General features: G+C 34.6%; 1 protein-coding gene across 1 annotated transcript; it reads left to right on the top strand.

Moving 5' to 3' along the window:
- The first annotated feature begins 135 nt into the window (after positions 1-135).
- On the top strand, positions 136-17842 carry LOC124439457 (apoptotic protease-activating factor 1-like). Its single transcript, XM_046989681.1, has 12 exons — positions 136-467; positions 1477-1518; positions 2085-2530; positions 7031-7564; positions 7918-8349; positions 9196-9657; positions 10364-10820; positions 11064-11302; positions 11528-11582; positions 12232-12313; positions 13233-13956; positions 16197-17842. Exons 3-12 carry the CDS (start codon positions 2434-2436, stop codon positions 17129-17131), a joined length of 4017 nt encoding a protein of 1338 aa, XP_046845637.1. The 5' UTR covers positions 136-467; positions 1477-1518; positions 2085-2433; the 3' UTR covers positions 17132-17842.
- Positions 17843-22647: the final 4805 nt, after the last annotated feature.

The raw sequence follows: 22647 nt of genomic DNA, 5'->3' as shown, positions 1-22647 counted from the left end.
CTATTATTCTACCCTTCAAGCATCCCGTCACAGATATGATAATTTGTCAACATCATGCTGAAGTAGGTCATATGGGTCAAGAATCCGTCTTATCATCACTAAAATGAATTCTGGATAATTAAAGAAGAACAGCAGTTTCACGCGTTGTACGACGTTGCCTGGCTTGTCAAAGAAGAAAGGCTCGTTTGGGTGAGTAGCTAATGTCAGATCTACCAGAAAGCCGAGTGGCACCTCAAAAACCTCCTTTTACTAATGTAGGAATCGATTATTTTGGACCCATGCTTGTAAAAAGAGGTAGATCGTTGGTTGAGAGATATGTCTACCTTTTCTCATGTTTCACGACCCGAGCAATCCATATAGAAATAGCTCATTCCTTTGATACTGACCCGATGATCTACGCTCTCAGGAAATTTATTAGCATTCAAGGATGTCCCAAACAAATCAGGAGTGATAGAGGAACAAATTTTGTGAGTGCTAATAATGAATTGAACATAGAAATTGAAGAATGAGATCAAAGTAAAGTTCACAAATTTTGTACGCAAAGAAAAATTAAGTGGCACTTTAACCTGCCTTCAGTGAGCCATATGGGAGGCGTATGGGAGAGAATGATACGATCTGTTCATTCCCAAGTTGTATGACGACTTGATAGTCACACTAGGGTAGAAATTAGAAAGGGGCGAGCAATAAGTATTTCGTTGAATACCTTTGTTGCTACTAACTCGGAAATTTTACAAAATCTTTATATTCTTTAAATCTAAAAGAAGAAAATAATGTCTACATTAGTTACTATGTGTTTCCTTGTATAAATGAAAATATCATCATTAAATAAATTATTTACAATTGCTAATGAGCCAAAAATAAAAGGCTAGAAAGTCGTGGGTTTTAGTCAGTCGAAAACCCAATTGAACATTTTGTTGATGCGCCACCAACAAGAATGAATTGGGCATGACAATACCAAGTGTTGTAGTCGTCCTCAATGCTCTAATAAAAGCATTTTTATTTGAGGCATTAAGATTATTTCAGTAATGCTCTAATTACTTTCGAAGTTGCAATAATAAAAATCCTGTTTTTCCTGTAGCAAATACCTATTAGAATCACTGATCTCGAAATAAGACTGGATCAAGCATCTAGTACAAAAGTTAAAGACAAAAATAGAGGGCCGCCATTACCAAGGGACAAACTTTCGAAAATAAGGAGCAAATATATTGTGGATTTTTACGAGAATAATAAAGTGTAGTGTAGTGTAGTGTAGTAAATCTCTCCTCTCAATTGTTGTGTACTAATAGAAAATACCGTTTTGTAATTTTTAGTATGTATAACAAGGTTTCAGTTTTTAGGTCGTTTCAAAACTTCTTTTCCATCGCATATTAAGATTCAAAAATTTTAGAATAGTTGATAGTGGAACAATGCTTGGTTGAGGATATTTGATGACAGACTAAAATTTATGCGTATTTTTTCTTTTCTATGTAACAAAAGAAAAGGAAGGCCAGAATCACGTCAGCCATAGAAAAACAAAAGGTATAGTCATTTTGGCAAAAGAACAGACCATGTATAAAAATTTAGCTTTTGTGTGGGTAACAAATCTGCTGTTTAAAGTGTTATTAAAATTCAAATTTGCTCTGCGAATTCGAATTCACACCATGCACTTATTCAAATTTTAAATTCAAATTTTTGCTCGTTAAGCAGTGTTTCCATTGCATTAGATACTTTATGTAAAATCGTACGTGAAAAAGAAATTTAGCCATTGTTCTCTCGAACAATAAAAGGCACATTTTATATATGAGTATGTAATTGTTAAAACTAGTTTTTTTTAAATTGTGTTGCAATTCATGTGGACAAAAAGCGCACAGTGAAACTAATTATTGTCAGAACTGTGGTGTTGCAGGTGAGCGTATAAAGCAGACTTGTAATGAACCAATCCATTGATTACAATTTGTGTAAAAACTGAAAAAGGACTCAAAGTAATCGAGTGTAAGCTAATAGAAGTTTGTGACTTGTTCTTGTGAGATAGAGCCAGACTAAATCATGTTTGTGGATTGTGTTAGACATAGAAAATTGTTCCAACCCAAAATTCATGTTTTTAGTTCCATCTGGCTTACGTGAATTGCCCAGAGATATGGTTGAGCGGCCGTCAGTTGTGGGTGACGTTATAGAGAAATTAAAATCCAAAAGTAATAAGGTGGGACTACTGGGTATTCGCGGTATGGGGGGACTTGGAAAAACTGTATTAGCTCAGGCTGTTGCTTGGATCCAAGCAGAACAACGTCACGTAGTTTGGCTTGATATTGGTCAAAATCCAGACTGCTTAAGTCTTCTAAATAAATTTATCCAAGAACTAGGTGGAGCAGTAACTTATAGTAACGAAAGTGACGCGCAATCTTGGTTGAGAGAAAATACGATTGACAAAGATTGCTTTCTTGTTCTTGATGACGTATGGAATATAAAGACGCTAGTTGGTTTGATTGCTTATCTGGGAAATGTCAGCTGCTGATTACGACACGAGACGCAGACGTTGTTCGTGGCTTAAAAGGTTTGATTTCACTGTACAAATAAAAATATACTCTTTACAAATTTAACATATAAGTAAATTCTACAGTGACGCAATACAATGTTTGATTATCACCAAAGAAAATTTTAGTGCAAAGTTTCCATGGGAACTTGGTAGTATTGTGGTGGGTGGCGAAAATTACACGAGTCAGTCAGTCAGTCAGTCAGTCAGTCAGTCAGTCAGTCAGTCAGTCAGTCAGTCAGTCAGTCAGTCAGTCAGTCAGTCAGTCAGTCAGTCAGTCAGTCAGTCAGTCAGTCAGTCTTGCACATCTGCTTCGGTAAGGAACATTTTACAAGAAATAAAGTGCACTATTACTGTCCTTAAAGAAAGCATTAGTTGTGGATTACTTTAGAACAATATAAAAAAGTCATATACGACTGTATGACTTTCTCGACTTTCATGTAATTGCTCTGAAAAAGCAAATACGAAATGAACGTTTATTCACGCAAACTTGCCAGAAACTGGACTTGTTCATCAACTGATGCAAATTTTTCTACGTAAATATTTATCGGATATCGTTGCATTTTACAACTCGGGTCTCTGCTATTTAACTAGGTGGAATTTAACGCTAAAAAATACCGCCAAAATAAACAAACCATTTTGTTCTTCTGAACACATGAGAAGGGGCGGATCTAGGATTTTTCAAACGTGAGTCAAGTGCGCACGCCGGAGGCGTTCGCCATTTAGAGTCAATGGCAAGATCCCTGGAAAATTTTAATTTATTGGGTCTCGAAATGCAATTTCCATCATTTTAGAATGTACACTAATCGTATTTTATGACTATCATTTGTATGTAAATATTTACATTTTCTAACATTGAAATAGTTGTTAAGTTGTTTGGCTGTTTCACCCTATATCAGGCTCATCACCATGCCTAGAAATTTGACTGTCGATATTCGACAGCCTGATTCTGACATTTACAGCACCACACCATCGATAACTGCATTGAGTACTTACTAATTTAGAGCTTCTAGAACATTTTGAAGAATAAAGCTCCCCAAAAATTAAACAAGATAAACAATATGCACCATGCCCTGAGCGAAATAACAAAGCCATTGAAAATCTTGAAATCACTCATATCTAAAAGCTCTGTAGTTCTTATTACTGAGAGAAAACATGATTGTTCTGAAACCTAAAATCTTTCCAAATCAAATTACCATTGATGAAAACCATGCTCAATGTCTAAATCACAGTGTTGAAAATCTCGTAGGTAGATATACCTTGCAGATCTCATAGGTAGGTATACCTTAAAGCTCTTTCACTCAACCTTTGAGAAAAAGAATAAAACAGCATGTACCAGCTTCTGTCAAGAATAAAATTAATTCTTTACGACAACTACCAAAACGTGCGTGTAAAAGTGAAAATCCGATTCTATGTGATTCAGCGACTGGAAAACATCTTTTAAGCAACATTCACTGTGCCAATGCTTATTCTGATGAAAACTTTAAAATTATTAAAAAATGTGGCTCGTTATTCCAGCTACGCGTTATGGAGTCGGTAAAATCTAACCCTAACCCTAACCTAACCTAACACTAACCCTAACCCTAACCCTAACCTAACACTAACCCTAACCTAACACTAACCTAACACTAACCCTAACCTAACCCTAACCCTAACCTGTCCTTTGCCGACAAAAGGATTACGTGTTTAATCTCTCTTTGTTTTAAGTGTCATCTCTAAAAATAGGGATGACATTGACTTTGTAACATTGTAAATGTAGCATGATTTGGAGGTTCTCATTTAGCAGACGTTGACACGTGACGAGTAGTCTGCCAAAATGCGTAGTGTCTCTTTCTAGCTGTAAATAACGGTTCCTTTGAATTGTTGGTTAGTTTTCTGGTTAAAACAGTTCTTTTAAGAAATATTACATTGTTATTATCACCATTCACCATGAAATTTGCTATTTTGAAATCCATCTTTAAGTTTGTCACCACGACAAAATCTCTGTTTCAAAAAAATCATAGAGATGCAAAATGGTTAGGTTGTATTTTAGGGTGAAAGTAGGGCCTCGACGATTGCATAACATTTTGAGCGTTTCCTAATAAGGATAATATGAGTGAATTGATCTTTCAATGACAGAAGTCAAGCCTTTCCAAAAATGATGACTTCTACTTGCTATGGCAGTTCAGGAATGTTTCTTTTAACAATTAAAATCTTTCAAACACCGCACTGCATAAAACATTCATACGACATTCCTTTCACGAGAAAACATCAGCCCAACAATATTGACATGCTCACCACTGTTTGACTTCATAGCTCAGTTGGTCAGAGCACTGCACCGGCACCGCAGAGGTCATGGGTTCGAATCCGTTGAGTCACCTGATTTTTCAGGTCCTGAGACGATTGCTTAATTTGTCCAGCAAAGTGAAAGATCATATCTTCATTTAATTTCGAACACCGCACTGCATAAAACATTTTTTCATATAACATTCCTTTCACGAGAAAACATGAGCCCAACAAAATTGACCTGCTCACCACTGTGTGACTTCATAGCTCAGTTGGTCAGAGCACTGTACCGGCACCGCAGAGGTCATGGGTTCTAATCCCGTTGAGTCACCTGAATTTTTCAGGTTCATGAGACAATTGCTTAAATGTAAAGAAAAGATCATATCTTCATTTAATTTCGAACACCGCACTGCATAAAACATTTTTCATATAACATTCCTTTCACGAGAAAACATGAGCCCAACAATATTGACCTGCTCACCACTGTGTGACTTCATAGCTCAGTTGGTCAGAGCACTGCACCGGCACCGCAGAGGTCATGGGTTCGAATCCCGTTGAGTCACCTGATTTTTTCAGGTCCTGAAACGATTGCTTAAATTGTCCAGCAAAGTGCGAAGATCATATCTTCATTTAATTAAAATCTTTGCTAGTCAAACCCGTATCCAAGCACTCCTGCGATACAGATTGAAGCAAAGATTTTAGCCTGTGATTGAAACATTCAACATTATTTTTATCAATAGTTGAATAGAGGGTAATGGAAGTAGGTTTTTGGCATTTTCAAAGAGCTCTATAAAGGTCGGCAGCCTTAATAAGTTTACCAGATTTTAATCAATTGAGAAAATTAGGGACACAGAGCTACAAGGAAATTTCCAAAAAGATCTGATCAGCAAGTACAATAAATCAATGATCTATTTTCAAACTCAAACATACTCATTTCAAATTGAATCACGACTGAAACCTAAATACCTTATAGCTGTGGAAACGCCTCTTTTACAACTACAATCGTTCAAAGGCATATATATAAACCTCATCATAAAAATCACTACTTAGTATCTTCTTGTTAAATAACAAATCGGCAAGCTGGTCGCTCGACTAACTCGACGACTCACTCAACATACCTTTTACGCAAAGACGATTTTAATTCGCACAAAATAACTCTGTCTTTATTCAAAATTCCACATTTAATGCCTTGACCATATCATTACTTACCATTGTGACAGTAATTTGTAGAATAGTCCGACTATTCTACAAAATTATAGTCCACCAAATTCAAAACAAAATTTGCTAATAGAATACGATACGCTTGACTTTCAAATTGACGATCTCCCCCGGTCGTGAACAGTGCAAGTGAGTGAAGGAATCATTGACTAACAGAAAATATAGTGCCAAAGTAGTCCGCAGCCCCCCGGTAATTTACAATAAATGAGTCGCGAGAGGAGTCAAGAATAATTAAAATACGCTTTTGCTAATCAAATAAATGGATATAGTCACAAGATGGTGCGAGATTTGTGCGCTTAACCGCTGCCTCCGCAAACAAAAATGGTTTTTAAATACTAACTTTAGATAAAACTAAACTGAAATTTGGACTTTGTAAAAAGGAAAATACGTAATTACTCATCATTATGGTGACCTTGGTTCTCAAAATAGAATAATTATTTTTTTAGGAAAATATACGTGAGCCGCATGACTCTCTTGACATGCCCTTGATACGCCCATGAACATAAGCTTGACATATGTGCCAAAGAATGAAAAATACAACATAACCGAAACAAAGAAAGTAAATCATGAGTGATTTCGTAATTTATATGTTTTATACTTCATAGTAGTAATAAAAGAATGTGATGCATGGATGACGAAGGTATGATTGTGGCGCGTAAATGTTCTTATTAAGTATCTGCAACCTAAGTGGGCATAAAAATTAAGGTTTATTTACGCAATCTTGGAGCAAGTCAGTGTAGCTATTCGTCAAAACACAAAATTTCAGGCATTGAAAAGCCTCCCCGAAATAAATTTCAGTTTAGCATTTTTTGGAACGCCAAGGTTCAATACTAAGTATTCTTAAAACTAATTTTCTTTGTCATGTTTAGGAACATATTTTCTAAGAAACTTTGCACTATCCTTGGATGCCTACTTTATGCATACTTTCACAACCAGACAAAGTTCTTTTACGCTTTTTATTGTAAAATATCAAGCAAATGTAGTCGTTTAAAATGCTTATGATAAATAAAAAGCAACTTTAATGAAAAATTCTATTAGGCATTGAAATCTACGAACTGCAAATAATGCCGAAAGATCAATCTCGCCAGCTTTTGTACAATTGTGCGCAGGTCTCTACTGATAAACAATCGACGCTTTCTGTCAAATTACAAAGAATAGTAGAAGAATTGTTAGAGCAATGCCGTGGACTCCCACTTGCCTTGTCGATCATCGGTGCCACTTTAATAGATGCTAGCTCTGAGCAGGATTGGCAAGATACTTTAGATGAACTTAAAAGTGCAAACTTACAACAACTAAGTATTAAGTCAAAAAAGGATGTCTTACCTGGTGAATATCAATATACAAATGTGTCGGCTGCTATTGATGTCAGTTTAAAACGGCTTAGGCAAAAGAAACCAGAATATGAAGAAAAGTTTTTCGATTTCGCCATTTTTCCAGAGGATACCGATATCCCATCAGACATCCTTGAACTCTTTTGGTCATCTGAGAACATTCCAGGGCGAAACACATGTAGTGCCAAAAAAACAAGAGACATATTGCGTTTGCTTGAAAGAAAATCACTCTTACAAAAAGGTCAGATTTTCACCATTCAAAAACAACTTATTTATTATATTGTATAAGTCGTATGAGTAGCTTGTAAACAATGCATATTGAATAGTGGGATTTTTCTGTGAATCAAACAAGCAAAATTGCCTGAAAATAAAGTAGATCTCTACAAGAGCAAAGACGATATTGATGCAAAAAGGAGTCCTTAAAAAGCCTTTTTCATGGGAAAAGGAAAATTTATGTTTCTTTTGTTTAGCTTGTGAGAGTAAACCTTGATAATTTATTTTTTTAATGTCAACCTTTCACCCTTTTGTATGTACCATTAATTGTTCATTTGGTCTCTATATGTAGAAAATTTGTAAATTCAATATAAATTACAGGACCTGTAATAGATGAGAAAACTAGCTATCGTGTTCATGATCTAGTGCTGGATTATGCTCGCGAAAAACTACGAAGCGAAGATCCTTACAAGCAAAGATCGGTGGAGGATGTTCAAGGTCAGTTCCTTGTCGCCCTACGTAAACAATGCAGAAACCGCGAATGGCCGTGCTTCAATGGTAAAAGAGACTATTTTTTCAGATATTTACCTTACCATCTTGATTCTGCAAAGGAGTATGAAGAGCTCCAACAGCTATTCTTTAACTTCCAATGGCTGCAGCAAAAAGTAAAAGAAACTAATCTGCCATCTTTGATATCCGATTTTCGATTTCTTGAACACCCCTCGTACGAAATCAAACTCCTTAAATCGTCGTTAATGTTGTCCGCTGATGTGATCGAAAGCAGTCCAAATTCACTTGGTACTCAATTGCTTGGTAATAAATGTTGTTGTTATAAATGTTGTTGCTATTGTCAATAAATTAAAAACAACATAATGGTATATATGCATTTTAATTGTGAAACAATAGTTAAATTTTGACTTAATTTGATAACGTGAAAAAAATATAATAATGAGTCAGAAATTTTACTTTACAATGCAACAGCTAGTGTCTTCCTGAGAACGTTAATCAGAGAGTGGGTGTAATCTTTTCCAACAACTGGCCAACTAACGTGTACTGAATACAATATAGAACAAAACCTCGATAATTTTCAAGGTCTACTAAATGACATCCCTTAATTATCTTAATTTATAAATTGATATTGCATAAATCTCAACGTAATCACGCATTATCGTTAATGCACTAAAGGAATATTATTAAGATAGTCATAAACTATCATGAATTATTGTCCTACTGTTAAGTTTCTCTTGATTTATACATCTATACCAAAATTTTAGTCTCTCAACTCTTATTTACGCTTATACATATCATAGGTAATGTATTATTTAGTCGGCAAACATCTTTTTTCTACCGACTAATATAGTACTTCTACCGAATGCATTTTCAAATAAAAGTTTGGGGTGTGTGACACCACCCGACACCCTCCTGTATGCACGACTCTGTTTGCCAACGGTTTTATGCTTACTCCAATGTCATCAATCCTTACATTCATAGTGCTTGGTCAGCAGACGCAGTTGAATGCCTAATGAATTGTAAATGTTTTAGGCATTTTGTGCGAGCAAAGGGCTTTAGAATGACTAAACAATTTGATTGTAATGATAATTTTTTAGTAAATTTAAAATATGTACACTTTTTTATATGACGTTTTATTTTACTATATAGGAAGGCTGCTTTCTTATGAGGAGCAGTTTCCAAGAGTAAAATTGCTTTTAAGTTGTGCCACCACTTGCCATCTCGTTCCGTTGTTTCCATGTTTATCGGACCCCACAGGTCCGTTAGAAAAGATATTCAGAAAACACTGTGACAAAGTTTTGGCGTTGGTTACCACCGTAGGTCCTTCTGGATTAATTGTGATCTCAGCATCCAAAGACTGCCTGATCAAAGTGCATGAACTGGAGACTGTTATGGAGTTAGAAGTGCTCCGAGGTCATACAATGGAAGTTTACTGCCTCGCGTTGTCGCACTGTGGAACAAAGCTTGCGTCGGGTTCTTATGATTCTACGACCAGACTTTGGAACTTAGACACTTATAAATTGCTATTTATAATGGAAGCTGAAGGAGGATTTGTCAATGCACTGGATTTTAGCATTGATGACAAACGTCTTTTTTCTGGTTCAAACGATGGTATGTTATTTAATTAATGAATCAGCCCACACTGAACTTAGTGTTTAATTTTGTAAAATTTTGGCATTGTAAGTTATATCAAGTATGGACACCTCAACTAGTTTTGTCTTTGGTTTCCTTTTCTATTGGTTTTATAAAATAACCTTTCAAAAACACGGGTGCTGATTGGTCGAATGCTCGAAAATAGTTTGTTGATATAACTTAATAATGCACAAGACTTCAATCTCGCAAGAATCGCGCAGATTGCATGATTTGTGCAGGACATTTTAAGGGCGAAAATAAAAACAACATGCCATTAAAATCAATACATTTATCTTTTAAACATTGTTTTTAAAAGGCTATTTAATAAACGAAATAGAAAACATATTAACTTGTTTCTATGGACTTATGTTGGTGGTTTTCATATGCGATTTGCTGGTGGACTCCTTACAAAGGAATGTCATTAGATTATCGAAATTGCTTGAAAGCACTTTCAACTCATGTTAGTGCTGGCCACGTAATTCCTTGTTTGTCCCAAATTTTCCTGCGTATTTATAAAGCTTTACATAGAAACTATGAAAATGTTTCTATGTAAAGCTTTAAGGTTCTATTTCTTAAATATACTAGTCAAATTATTGCAATATAAAATTTTATATCATCGTTGGATGAAGCCAAGTTTTAATTCAAAGCAATTCAAACTGAATTAGAATCGTCAATTTTTTGATAGGGAATATGCGAATATGGAATGTAGCTAATGGGAAACTATTAGATAAGACACAAGCACATGAAACGAATATGCATATTCGAGGCTTATGTACCACTAGAGATGGCCGTATGATAGCGACCGGATCTCTTGACTATAACGTCAAATTATGGGATGCTTCTACATTAAGTCACCTAGCGACACTAAAGGGACATACAGACACCGTTTATGCCGTAGCAGCTACTTGCGATAGTAAAATGATTGTTTCTGCCTCTGGTGATAAAACTTTAAAGATCTGGAATTTGCAGTCATTTGGCGAGGTGCGAACATTAAAGGGACATCAAGGAGAAATATATAGTGTCGCTGTAAGCAGTGACTCGAAACATATAGTTTCTGGAGGACAGGATATGGACGTAAGGTTATGGTGCTTTGAAACTGGAAAATCTCTTTTTTGTTTTAAAGGACACAGCCAATCTATTAGGTAATTAGTTGTAGAACTTGCTTTGACCGTATCATATATCTACAATGTATTCAAAAAGTTTCATTATTTTTTAGACGTTAAGTTTTAACATTTCAGATAAAGTTCTTCAAATTACTGTTGTCAGCATTATAATTTGTAATTTCAAGCACTTGCTTAACAAAATAGCTTAGTCTGCCATTATCCTATGACTATGGCATTATTTCTTCAAATAACACTACAATGATTGAGGTTATTTTATTTTAGATCTGTTCTTATAATTTCGAATGGTAGAAAGGCGCTATCTGGCAGTCAAGATAAGACTTTTCGCATGTGGGACCTGGATACAAATAAACATATCACCGACAATTCGTTTCGAGGTCATAGTGAAGATGTAATGGACATTGCAGTCACACAAGATGGCTCAAATTGTGTTTCGTCATCTATGGATGGAACAATAAAAATCTGGAAATGTATCGAAGCTAAGGAGCGTTTTACTTTGAGAGGTGTGTGAATTACCCCTGTTTCCTATATCCAATTTCTTAAACTTTGTTTTGTGATATAATTTAGTAATTGCACGAATAAAGAAATATATTATCGTTGTTTGAATACGGGATGAACCGTTTAAGTGTACGTTTAAGGTGTGCGCTTCCTTTGGCGAACTCTTGCCTGTCTGATCTTTTGTTCCAACAATACAAATTTGTCAGCAAAATTATTATTTATTTCTTCAGAAAATCAAATCGATTTAGCGTTTTTCTGCGTTTTGAATGCACCCATGTTAGCAATGTATAGGATCAATAATGGGTTGGCTTTGCTGCTGCTACAGGCACATTACACAAACCTCTACAAGCATTTTTGCCATCCTTGTTAGAGCAATAGTCGAATGACGCATGGAAATAATCAACTAAGGAAATCTAAGGAAATGAACTTTCTGGAAGCCTCAAATTCTCCCGATCATATAATAGGTTTCATAGATAGATACTCGTTTCACCATTTTCTATAAAGGTCTACGTGCATTAAATATATAATTAAGCATATTAATTGTTTGCAATCATGTTGCTTTGAGCACTCGTGTAAATGTCAAATTGGTATTCCAGTATATTATACATAATCAGCACTGTAGTGATCATTGTTTTTATTGAAAAGCTCCTTATCAAATGATGATGTTTTATTAGTTTCTCAGCAGAGGTACTAATTATTGATGTAAAGGTACGATTAGTTCACGTCTAATATTTCTTCTTAAATTGTGGACATGATGTGCATTTGACATGAACACGATGTGTACATGATTAAAAAGGTTTTTTTTAGTCATTTTTTTCGCTTAAGATGCCACAACACTTCTAATGAAAGTATATGTCAACTCTGTTAAATGTTTACCGAAAAATGAGCATTAAAAAGTTTTAATATTTGACTTCTTGCTCTTCATATCTTGCAGGCCATACCAAAGAGTAATAAATGTTTCAATCTCAAATGATGGCGATCATGTTGTTTCGCTTGGAAAGGACTCTTTGATCAAGGTAATGCTCATAAATTGTAATATGGTTACGTTGCTTGCACCGTTCTAGAATTTTCACACCAGGCAAAAAAGTAAAACATGGAAACAATGAGAATTATTTGCCGTTGTTTTATGATGGTATTGTAACATATAAGACCTGATTTGATCAATAAAAGTCAGACTTACGTTCATTGGTTTTAAAATATGTTTTGGCTTATTAAGTTGTCAGTAGGAACTTTACGATGGGTATTAAGTCTATTTAATGCAACAAACATGTAAATAAATGTGAAATAAAAAGAAAGGGAAGTTTCCGTGTGAAGAGTTTTGTGCATCTTTAAATTTAAAAGAGTTCAAAAAACAGTTCATATCCTATGCATTATGTACGAAATGTAGATTATGATAATGAGTGCTTCCGGTTTGAAAGTGAACTTATTTTTGTAATTTGATGACATCTTAAGAGCTGTGGGATGTTACGTTTTTTATACTACATTATCAATCATTGTAAATAAATGAGCAAAATTTAGCTACTAAAACTTTTGTTCGAATGGCTTGTATTGTAATTAAGTATGGCTAAAGTTATGTAATATATCATTGACTTGTAACTATTATTCATTAATGTCAATTGTTGAGCTGGCAATATTATAATGAAAGCTATGTCAGGGCTATAGAAAAAACAAAATTCAAGTGAATTTTTGATTTTTTAATTGTTTTTATGATTCCAAGTTTTCAAGAGGAAGATGATATTCCGCCATCCACCTTTATTCACTTCAAGTATTCATAAAATATTTAAGAGAATTAAAAAACAATTTCGCGCTGTGACTTCTTGCTCACTAGCTCCACAAATAATATTATTAATTTTAATTATCTTTCATTACGTTTTTTCTCTTTCTTGTTTTTTTTCTATATATGTAATTGGTTGATACATTCATTCTGTCTTTTAGGTTTGGAGATTGAACGACGGCAAAGAAATTCGCGGAATCAGTGGCGATAAGCAAGCACGTTTAGTGCGTTTTGACCTCGATGACAAGCTTGTTCTTATTGGCTGCAAAGATAACCAAATATTTCTTTGGGACTGGAAAAATGATGATAAGGCTAAACGCCTTACGCTGCCATCATACACGACCATGGAGATTGCATTTCAGAAGAACCTGAAGCAGATAGAAGATACAGGCAAAAGCTGTAGCGTTGTTTCTGCTACAGCTTTTACCTGTAGCAGAAACAACGAAGTTTGCAAAATCGATCTTAACTCACTTAAAGCAACTTTTGTCAGTCAAGGTCCTAACCCAAGTTGTATGAAAATGGTCGTTTTACCCAAAGGTGACGCCATTCTTGCTGGCATTGTGACAGACAGTGTGTTCATATACTGGGAGTTATCGTCTTGGCGTGAAATCCGATACAAAGCTGACCATCCTCAAAATTCCGTCATCACCGCAATTGATATTACCAAAGATGGAAAATTTGCTTTGACAGGAAGTAGTTTAGGTACTATTTCACTGGTGAATCTTGGAAGCTCTAAAGTGGTGCAGAAGTTTAATAACACGGAGTCTGGTGAAGGTGTACGTTTGATTAGCATGTTGCCAAATGATCTCAATTTTATCATAGTTGACGAGGCAAATCGAGTGGAACTAAGAAATTTCAGCAACAGCTGTGAAAAAGTACCACTAGGTTTGTTCACTTAATGATCATACATATTTCAGTTGTTTAGCTTACTGTAGCATTTCCTCATTTTTGTTCGAGCATGGTAAAGTAATATATATATAAACAGTAGACGAAAAATTATTTTTTTGTTTAAATATCTGCAAAGCAAACACATTATTAAAAGTTTTGGAATGTTTAATAGGAATAATATTTAGTCTTTTTACAATTAAGGGTTAAAATGTTTTTAAAAAATATGCAAATACACGTGGTACGCACACAAAATTTTTATTATAAGTTGTGCTCTATATTACAGCACTCACTTGCAAACTATACAATAGCTGACATCATTTCTTTAAATAAGGAACTCAGTTCAAAGTTCTTGGTGAAGTATTCGATAAATCTTAAACTAACGCATTCGCGCAAGAAATGCATGCAAACTATGAACAACAACTACATAAAATCAGTTTTAAGGCACTATAAAAAGAGTGGAGAAGGTCTATACATTGACATGCAGCTCATTTTTGTAAGTCGATTCTAAAGAAATTCTCACACATGTCACTAGATCAACTGATGAATATTTTTCTGTTTAAAAGCTTCTCCGTAATAACCTATAGATATCAGAATAAAGCTTGGAGAGCGAATTTTAACGTCAGTGTAATGTATATTGGTGACCATTAAAAGTCTATTTATAATCACTATTTCTGGCTTAAACCCATAGAATCGATTCAGTTATTCAAAGAGCCTTTGTAAAACTTTTGCGCTAGAGAAATGTCGATCGAGAAAAGTAAGTCATGTTGAATATGACATGACTTAAGATGAAAAGAATGTACAAGATAATTAGCAATTGTCAAGACAACAACAACAATTGTAATAAAGTAAATGGTTTGAACCCGGAGAATCGTAACAAACATGTAACATGTAACAACAATTGTCCTAACAATACAAACATGTAACAACAATTGTCATAAGAATATCAATTGTTTATAATTGTAATTGGTCAATAATTATAAGAACAACATAATCATTGCATGCACCATATCGTTCTTTACAAGCAAATACCCCAACCATAAATTGCGTATAGCTAAATTCATTGGCTGTCATATTCTAAACACGCCAAATTTTTACGAAATATATCATATTTTTAGTAGTTAATTGGATTTCAACAATACTCGCATTATATCAATTTGTCAATTTAACTAGTAATCAGAATCGAATGAAAATTGTCGTTATTTATCGCACCGTTTTTGCTAGACATGTAAACTTCAGATGATAACTCTACACTATTACTATTTACAAGAGCTCGATCTTTAGTAAACAACATCTGAGTCCACCTCAGTGTAGACATAATTAAAGATCCACGAAGTGTAATTCGTCGCTTAGAATGTTATTTTGAGAATAGCTAAGAGCATTAATATTTTTCAAATTTTGAAAGAAATTTCTCAAGCAAAGCATATTGAAAATTATAGAATACCTTCATTCGTTCATTGATTAAAATATTTCATTATTCCCGCACTGATCTCGAAATTGATAAATTCACTTAGTCCACTCCGTTTAAGTTTGGAAGTAAGTCAGACCACTCCACTTATAAGTCTAGCTGTATCTCTGTGATTGGTCAAAAGGCCTTTTGGACTTCTTTTAAAAAACTATAGCAAGTCAGGTTAACCCACTTAGAAGTTAAGTCATTTGTTTGTGATTGGTTAATATGCCTTTTGGACTCCATTGAGAAGCTTTAGTAAGTCAAGCTACCCGATTATAAGTCAAGGCACGCGATTCGGTAAGATCTACCCTACTTTTAAAATTTTAACGTTTTTTTCGACAAAACTTGAATTTGAACAAAAAATCGTAGAAAGCTGAACTTGCACGATAACAGAAAAGCCTGCTGTAGTGAGTAGTCTTTTAGAACATTAACGATCAAATTTCGAAATTCATTTGAAAATTGTGCTTGAATTTTCTGCATATTGTACGTAAGTCGCTTTACTTACCTGACTTATCCTTGATCCGCTACTGGACATGCGGAACGGTTATAGCTACACCACGGGTAGCAACTGGCAATTTTTTTGATGTGTAGAATTGTAATATATTATCGGTCTGTTTTGTTCTTCTCTTCGTTTTGTTGCCTCAATTTTGTTTCATTTCCTTTTAACTGGTCTGTATGGTATCCATAAGCTTTAGAGTGCAAAAAATACTTTAATGTATCGGTAATTGTAAATTTTTTTTGAAGAAATCATGCTAATTGTGGTCATGATTCTTATTTCAACCATCTTTAGGTCAACCTGGGGCAAAAGTTAACTGCGTGGCACCTCTTGGCTTGCAATACATTCTGCTTGGTTGTGATAACGGAATTCTGTTGTACTTTCATCATCAAAAGAACAATCCCACTGAATATCCGAAATATGCTTTTAAAGAATCCGTGACCCAAGTTCAAGGTCACCCAAATGAAGAATATCTTTATTTTGCCGTTGGAACACAATGTGGATCAGTAAAACTTTGGTTTGTTGAAAAATCCACTCCTCCAAAACTAATTGAAATCTGGTCACACGAAAAGGTTCACCTGCATCCAATAACAGCTTTGGCTTTCATGCATGGAGCAGAAGACGTTCTATGTGGTTCTTATGACAACTTTGTGGTCCATGTGAACTCCACTGAAGTCGTCCGCACGTACAGTTACAAGAGTTACGGGATTGCAGCGCTGCGTGTCGTGGAAGAGAATCTACTTGTGGCTGCTTACATACGTGGATTTAGTGTAGTAAAATGGCGTCTTAAAGACGGAGAAATTGTGGAAAAGGTACATGGTGGAGCTGGTAGAGAGCAGGTGTCACGTGCATATCTAGCACCTGAAGAAACTGATAGTCATGAGCAACTATCAGGTACTTGCATTGAGCGCATTGTTTCGAAGGGATCGCATCACTCCCTCTTGCATTGGGAACTAAAAACTGGGAAAATTATTCATCGCATGCATGGCCACTCTCATGATATTCGTGCTTTGGCGTTCATTCCTGGAGGGGAATTTTTGGTTTCTGGCTCACGCGACAAAACGCTGAAAATATGGAATTTGAAAAATGGACAATTAATGGAGGAGTTCCATTTTGAACATTATGTTCTCGCAATTGCCTGTGCTGAAAATGGAACTGCTTGTGTTGGATTGCAAGGCGGGCAGGTTTGCTTCTTGCGAATCAATACGTTAGCAGCAAATGCTCAATAGAACTTATGATAAAATTGTTTTCAACAGCAATATGTCTTATATCATTATATAATCTTAATACATCAGATTACTATTATAAGTGGATCTAAAATCAACATGTTAGATGCAGCCTAAATTTTTTCTCCAGCTATTTTTTTTTTTCATTTAACACACGCAAAGGAAGCAGTTGTTAAATATTGAGATATAGTTATGGGAGTAATAACTTTAGACGGTTTTCCTCCAACTAATGAATTCATGTCAATTATCAACATATCACCTAAAAGTGCGTCGAATTTTTTTTTATGGTATCTTTGATAAAGAGCTGCGATTTTTTAAGTTCAAAAAATGATTATTACACGATTTTAGCTTTGAACATTTCTTTTTTTTATCGATATCAAAGACAAATGGTTGTTATCCTTTCACTTGTATTCAACCGTCCCCAGTCCCATTGTACATATAGGTATGGTGGTTGTATATGATTATATCTTTTTCTTTAGTCTCATTATTTCTTCAACTACTGCGCTCACAACATGCCTCCATAGCTAACAATTCAAAAATCTTCTCTTTATAAATTCGTATAAAATGTATGTATACTTATCTAATTTCATTAATGTAAATATAGTGTAGTTATAATTTAGCAACTAGCCGTTTTAGGAGATCTCATTTAGATTAATATCTTTAATTATATTGAATACTAATTAATAAACACTTAAAATACGTGGTTTTGAGAAACGTTTTGGATGTACTATGTAGAGATTGTCGGTATAAGTAAGTGTGGTATACACAGATTTTCACCTTTAAACACACATAAAGTGTAATTTCAGCTTTAACTTTGAAGTATATATTTTCATGCAGAAATGGTAATACAAAATACGAACAGGAAATTTGGTTTTCGAAAACTGAAACTGAACATGAAATTTCCATTGTACAACAAAACAAATCTTTAGTCCAAAAAAACGCAGAAAAAACAACATGAAATAGATAAGTCAAAGCTCTTTGGCTACATGGACACTTGATGTGTTTCAGTGTTTGCATTGAAATTTGTTATATGATCTATCAGCAAGCCACACTACATGCTCATGATAAGAGCTATAAAGTAACAGTGCGTTATCTTTAAACGTCGTTTGCATGTATTACACATACAACTTGTTAGTTTTAAATGGAAGAATGATAACTAATGACATGAAAAAAACCCAGTAACATTAGATGATGCTCAAAGAACAAAATTGGTTGATCGGCATATGAAACTTTTAGCTGAGGAGGTAACAGTCGTTTTAATAATTTAATTTTGCAATGAATAGCCGAGATAGTATTAAGTAATTAGAATAAATTAGAATTGGCCATTGATTGGGGAGACTTTAGGCTTTGGAAATGTACATAATTCATGGTATTCTGATAAAGGAAGTTTATATTGCCTTAACATTGGATGCATTTCTAATAGTGCTATGTTGAGTAAAACAATTTGTTTTGAGCATGTATTTTTTGTGCAAACATGGTTGTAGTTATTACCAGACAGAAAGTTAATTCTTATTGCAAACTTGTTTTTCTTTTGACATGAATTTTGAATTGAACGTCATCTGTCACGAAAATTTTTTGTATTCTGGTTGTGTGGAATGTATCAATTGAACTGTTTCATAAGGCTTTGAAAGAATTAATGAAGAAATGATTTAATGATACTAAATTATATTTAGTGGTTGTATGAAGTTTAAAGTTTGTGTGAAATTGAAAATTTATACAGTTACTAAATGCTGTGAAAAGTGATTGTAACATTCTTTTGTTTCCAAGAAGATTAATCACTGAAGAGATGATTGTTGTTGCTATTGTTGTTAATATTTTATGACAATATTTTTACTTCACTGCTTTAATCAAAGATATAATGCAGATATAATGGATTAGTGGGTGGATTAATGTGATTGGATGGGGTGAAATGCGTTGCCATGGGTTTTGGTGTGTTGTTAATATGATTGGTGTTAATAATATTAGAGTGTAGTGTTTTAGTTTTGGTGTTGTGTGTAGTTTTTTTGTCCTTTTTCTTTAGTTGTGAGTATATGATGGGTATGTCGATATGTCTGTTTATTGTGTCGCTGTCTTTACTGTACCAAGCTTCTTTAAATTGGCGTGCGTGTTTAGTCTGTGCGCGTCCGAGTACTTTAGTTTCTGTCCAGTCGAATGTGTGGTTGTTTCCGTGGGTATGTTCTGCCGGTAGTGAGTTCGGATCTCGTCGTTTTATGGCGTTTTTGTGTTCTGTGGGTCTTGTTTCAATTTTCTTAGATGTTTGTCCTATGTATTGCTTTGAACAGTCTTTACATGGTATCATGTAGATCGCGTCAGTTTTATCATGAATTGTTGTTTTGTCTTTATGTTAGGTGAAACATGATTTGAGTTTTTGTGTAGGTTTGTGGGCGACGTTAATATTAAATGGTCGAAGAAGTCTGGCAGTCATTTCTGATGTTCCGTTTATGTATGGTAATGTGACGATTTTACTGTTTCGTCCGGTTTTTGTTGCTTTTGTCGGTTTGTGTTTTGTTTTGTATTTTGTATATAGTTTTGTTTATGAAGTTTCTAGGGTAATTGTTTTTAATAAATGTGGAGTATAAGTAGTTGCGTTCTGTTTTTTTGGCTTCTTCCGTATTACAATGAGTGTTTATCCTGTTGAAAAGTGTTCGAATGCAGCTTATTTTTTGTTGTGTTGGATGATTGCTGTTGAAATTGAGTATTTGGTCTGTGTGGGTGGTTTTGCGGTATACTTGTGTGTTTAGTGTACCGTCATCTGTTCTGGTTAGTAGGATGTCGAGGAAGGTAAGTTGTTTGTCGTGTTCTTCGTCTTTAGTAAAGGTAATGTTCTTTGTGGTATTGTTTATGGTGTGTAGGATTTGTTCAGTTTTGTCTTTCTTGACTATGGCAAAGATGTCATCGACCCTCCTACAAGACACCACCACCTACTTGTCTATTCTTTATTGTTGCTGTTCCTTGTCTAAGCTTTCTTTGAGTAGCCCAGCTATTCAACTCTATAGTATATAGATTTTTCAATTACATATTGTTCTGTACTTTTCAGCCAGAAGATGATTTGGAATTAATAATTCGGAAGAATGAACCTCCTATTTTTCCAAGAAAGCAAGATATTAAATATGGACTGCCTATTCCAGCAAAAAAGCTAGGTAATAAATATAAACTATTTTCCAACAAGTCATACACATATACATATACATATACATATACATATACATATACATATACATATACATATACATATACATATACATATACATATACATATACATATACATATACATATACATATACATACACATATACATATACGCATATTGAGGTTTGACTATGTTTCTAATGGTTTCACATGAATTCGTGAAAAAAATTTCACATGAGTTCGAAGAATCAAAACTGATTCCGACTTGAAGGTATGTAAGGGCTCAAAATAAAAGCCAGTCAACTGAAACAACCCCCAAAACCTTTTCCTATAGAATATTTTAGTGTTGCAATGTATTGTTAAACATCTTGAGAGCTTAAAACGTCAAACACAGGAAATTGTCTCAAAAAATTATTTTTTTGATTTCTACAACTACGTTGAAAACCTACATTGACCTAGCTAAAATCGAGGTGACTGGTCATTTCACTGAAGACATTTCAGCTGTTAATTTGAGTCATAGACGGATTTTCTCGACAGTGCAGCGGGGCACATCGTAAAACATCAGATTTCACTCCTAAATAAATTTTTCATGCCTTCAAGAAATATTTTAAGCCCCACAATTTTTAGCAAAACAAATCTTTATTACACTTGCGACTGCATTAGATTTTCTTGCAGGACAATGTTTCAACTCTCTACATTACCTTTAATAACTGCACTAGCAGATCAACCCAAAAATTGTTACTCCCTAATTATTTCTTACGTCCCTTTTTCTACAAGCTAAACCCCTAAAATTTTTGCACTACCCAAGTAAAAAATATGAAAATCCGTCTATGATTTAAGCCCTGTGTAATCACGGTGCAGTAACAATATCTATTACACGGTGTTGTAACAATTGCCACCACATGGTCCAGTGACAATCACCACCACTTGGTGCTTTAACAATCACTACCATACTGTTCAGTGACAATCACCATCACATGGTGCTTTAACAATCACCATCATACGGTGCAGTCACAATCACCATCACATAGTGCAGTGACAATCACCCCCAAATGGTGCAGTGAAAATCACTACCATACGGCTTAGTGACAAACACTATTACATGGTGCAATAACAATCACTACCATACGGTGCAGTGACGATGACATCTACATGGTGCAGTGACAATCACTACCACATGATGCAGGGACAATCACTACCATGCAGGGTAGTAACAATCACCATCACGTGGTGCAGTAACAATCGATACCATGCAGTGTATTGACAATCACCACCTCATAGTGTAGTAACAATCACTTTTATACTGTGCAGTTAAAATCACCATCACACGGCGCAATGATAATCCCTACTACACGATGCAGTGGCAACATCGTACTGGTGTTGTGTTGTGGGGTTCATTTAAATCAAATCAAAATAAATAAATTTGGTGTTATTACGATTCATTTTTTTTAATAGAGCAAATTATTGAAAAGACCCAAGGTAAAGACGATCTCTTTTTTAATTTTACGTCTAATACAATCTTCTAAGCTACTCTTCTTGCAGCAACAGATATTTCAAATGAAGAAAGGAGGGGGTTCACTTCTTAATTGCTGGGAATTTTATATGGAAGAAATTACATTTACTCTGAAATTTATGCCTTTTTCAACTTTTTTCGTCAACTTCCATTGTTCTTCCTTTGTCAACTGCCACAGTTCCACCTTGTTCAACCGCCAAGTTGATTGTCAGGAGATTAATATAAAACTGCCATCAGCAATACTTTACTATACTACACATTCTTCTTTTATATGCAAAATGTAAAAGCTGTAAATGAGTGTTGTGATTTCATAAAATTACAATACTAACTTACAGCTTTTACATCAGAATTTTCGTCAGCATGGTGTATTTCCAGACATCATATGAATACCGTGAATAATTGGTGCTAGTCGTATAGTTACTACCTTGCTTATATTTTAGCCATCGCCTCGAATCAGATATTTGCCAGGAGGAGTACGGTTGCCGGAAAACGATAGGCAGAAAATATTCTGTTTTACCTGATAGTTAATAGCGAGTAGATTCAATGTGTTTTTCTCATTTTTGAATTGGCCTTTATTTTCTAGACTAATTTCGATTTTTTTATTTGGGAAAATAACTATTCAAATTTAATGCCAGTTTCACGTCATAAGAAAGTCTCCTTAATTTTGCAGGAGCTCAAGCATGAAAAAAGCTCATTGATAATTGCAAATTTTATTGATTTTCCTGATTTGTTTGTTAGACCACATTAACTTGCTGTCAATACAGTAAATTATTTACGTCTTTCAGAGCCTATTGAAGCGAAAAAGTCATGATTAGTTTTCTTGTATGCAATTACGTCATTGTCGTCATTTTTTCTTTGATTGAAAAAATTTTGACA

The sequence above is a fragment of the Xenia sp. Carnegie-2017 genome, unplaced genomic scaffold (assembly GCF_021976095.1).
Source record: "Xenia sp. Carnegie-2017 unplaced genomic scaffold, XeniaSp_v1 HiC_scaffold_19, whole genome shotgun sequence".
In the NCBI taxonomy this organism is placed as follows: Eukaryota; Metazoa; Cnidaria; class Anthozoa; order Malacalcyonacea; family Xeniidae; genus Xenia; species Xenia sp. Carnegie-2017.
Note: the sequence above shows the minus strand (reverse complement) of the source record. Positions and strands in the feature narration are given on the sequence as shown.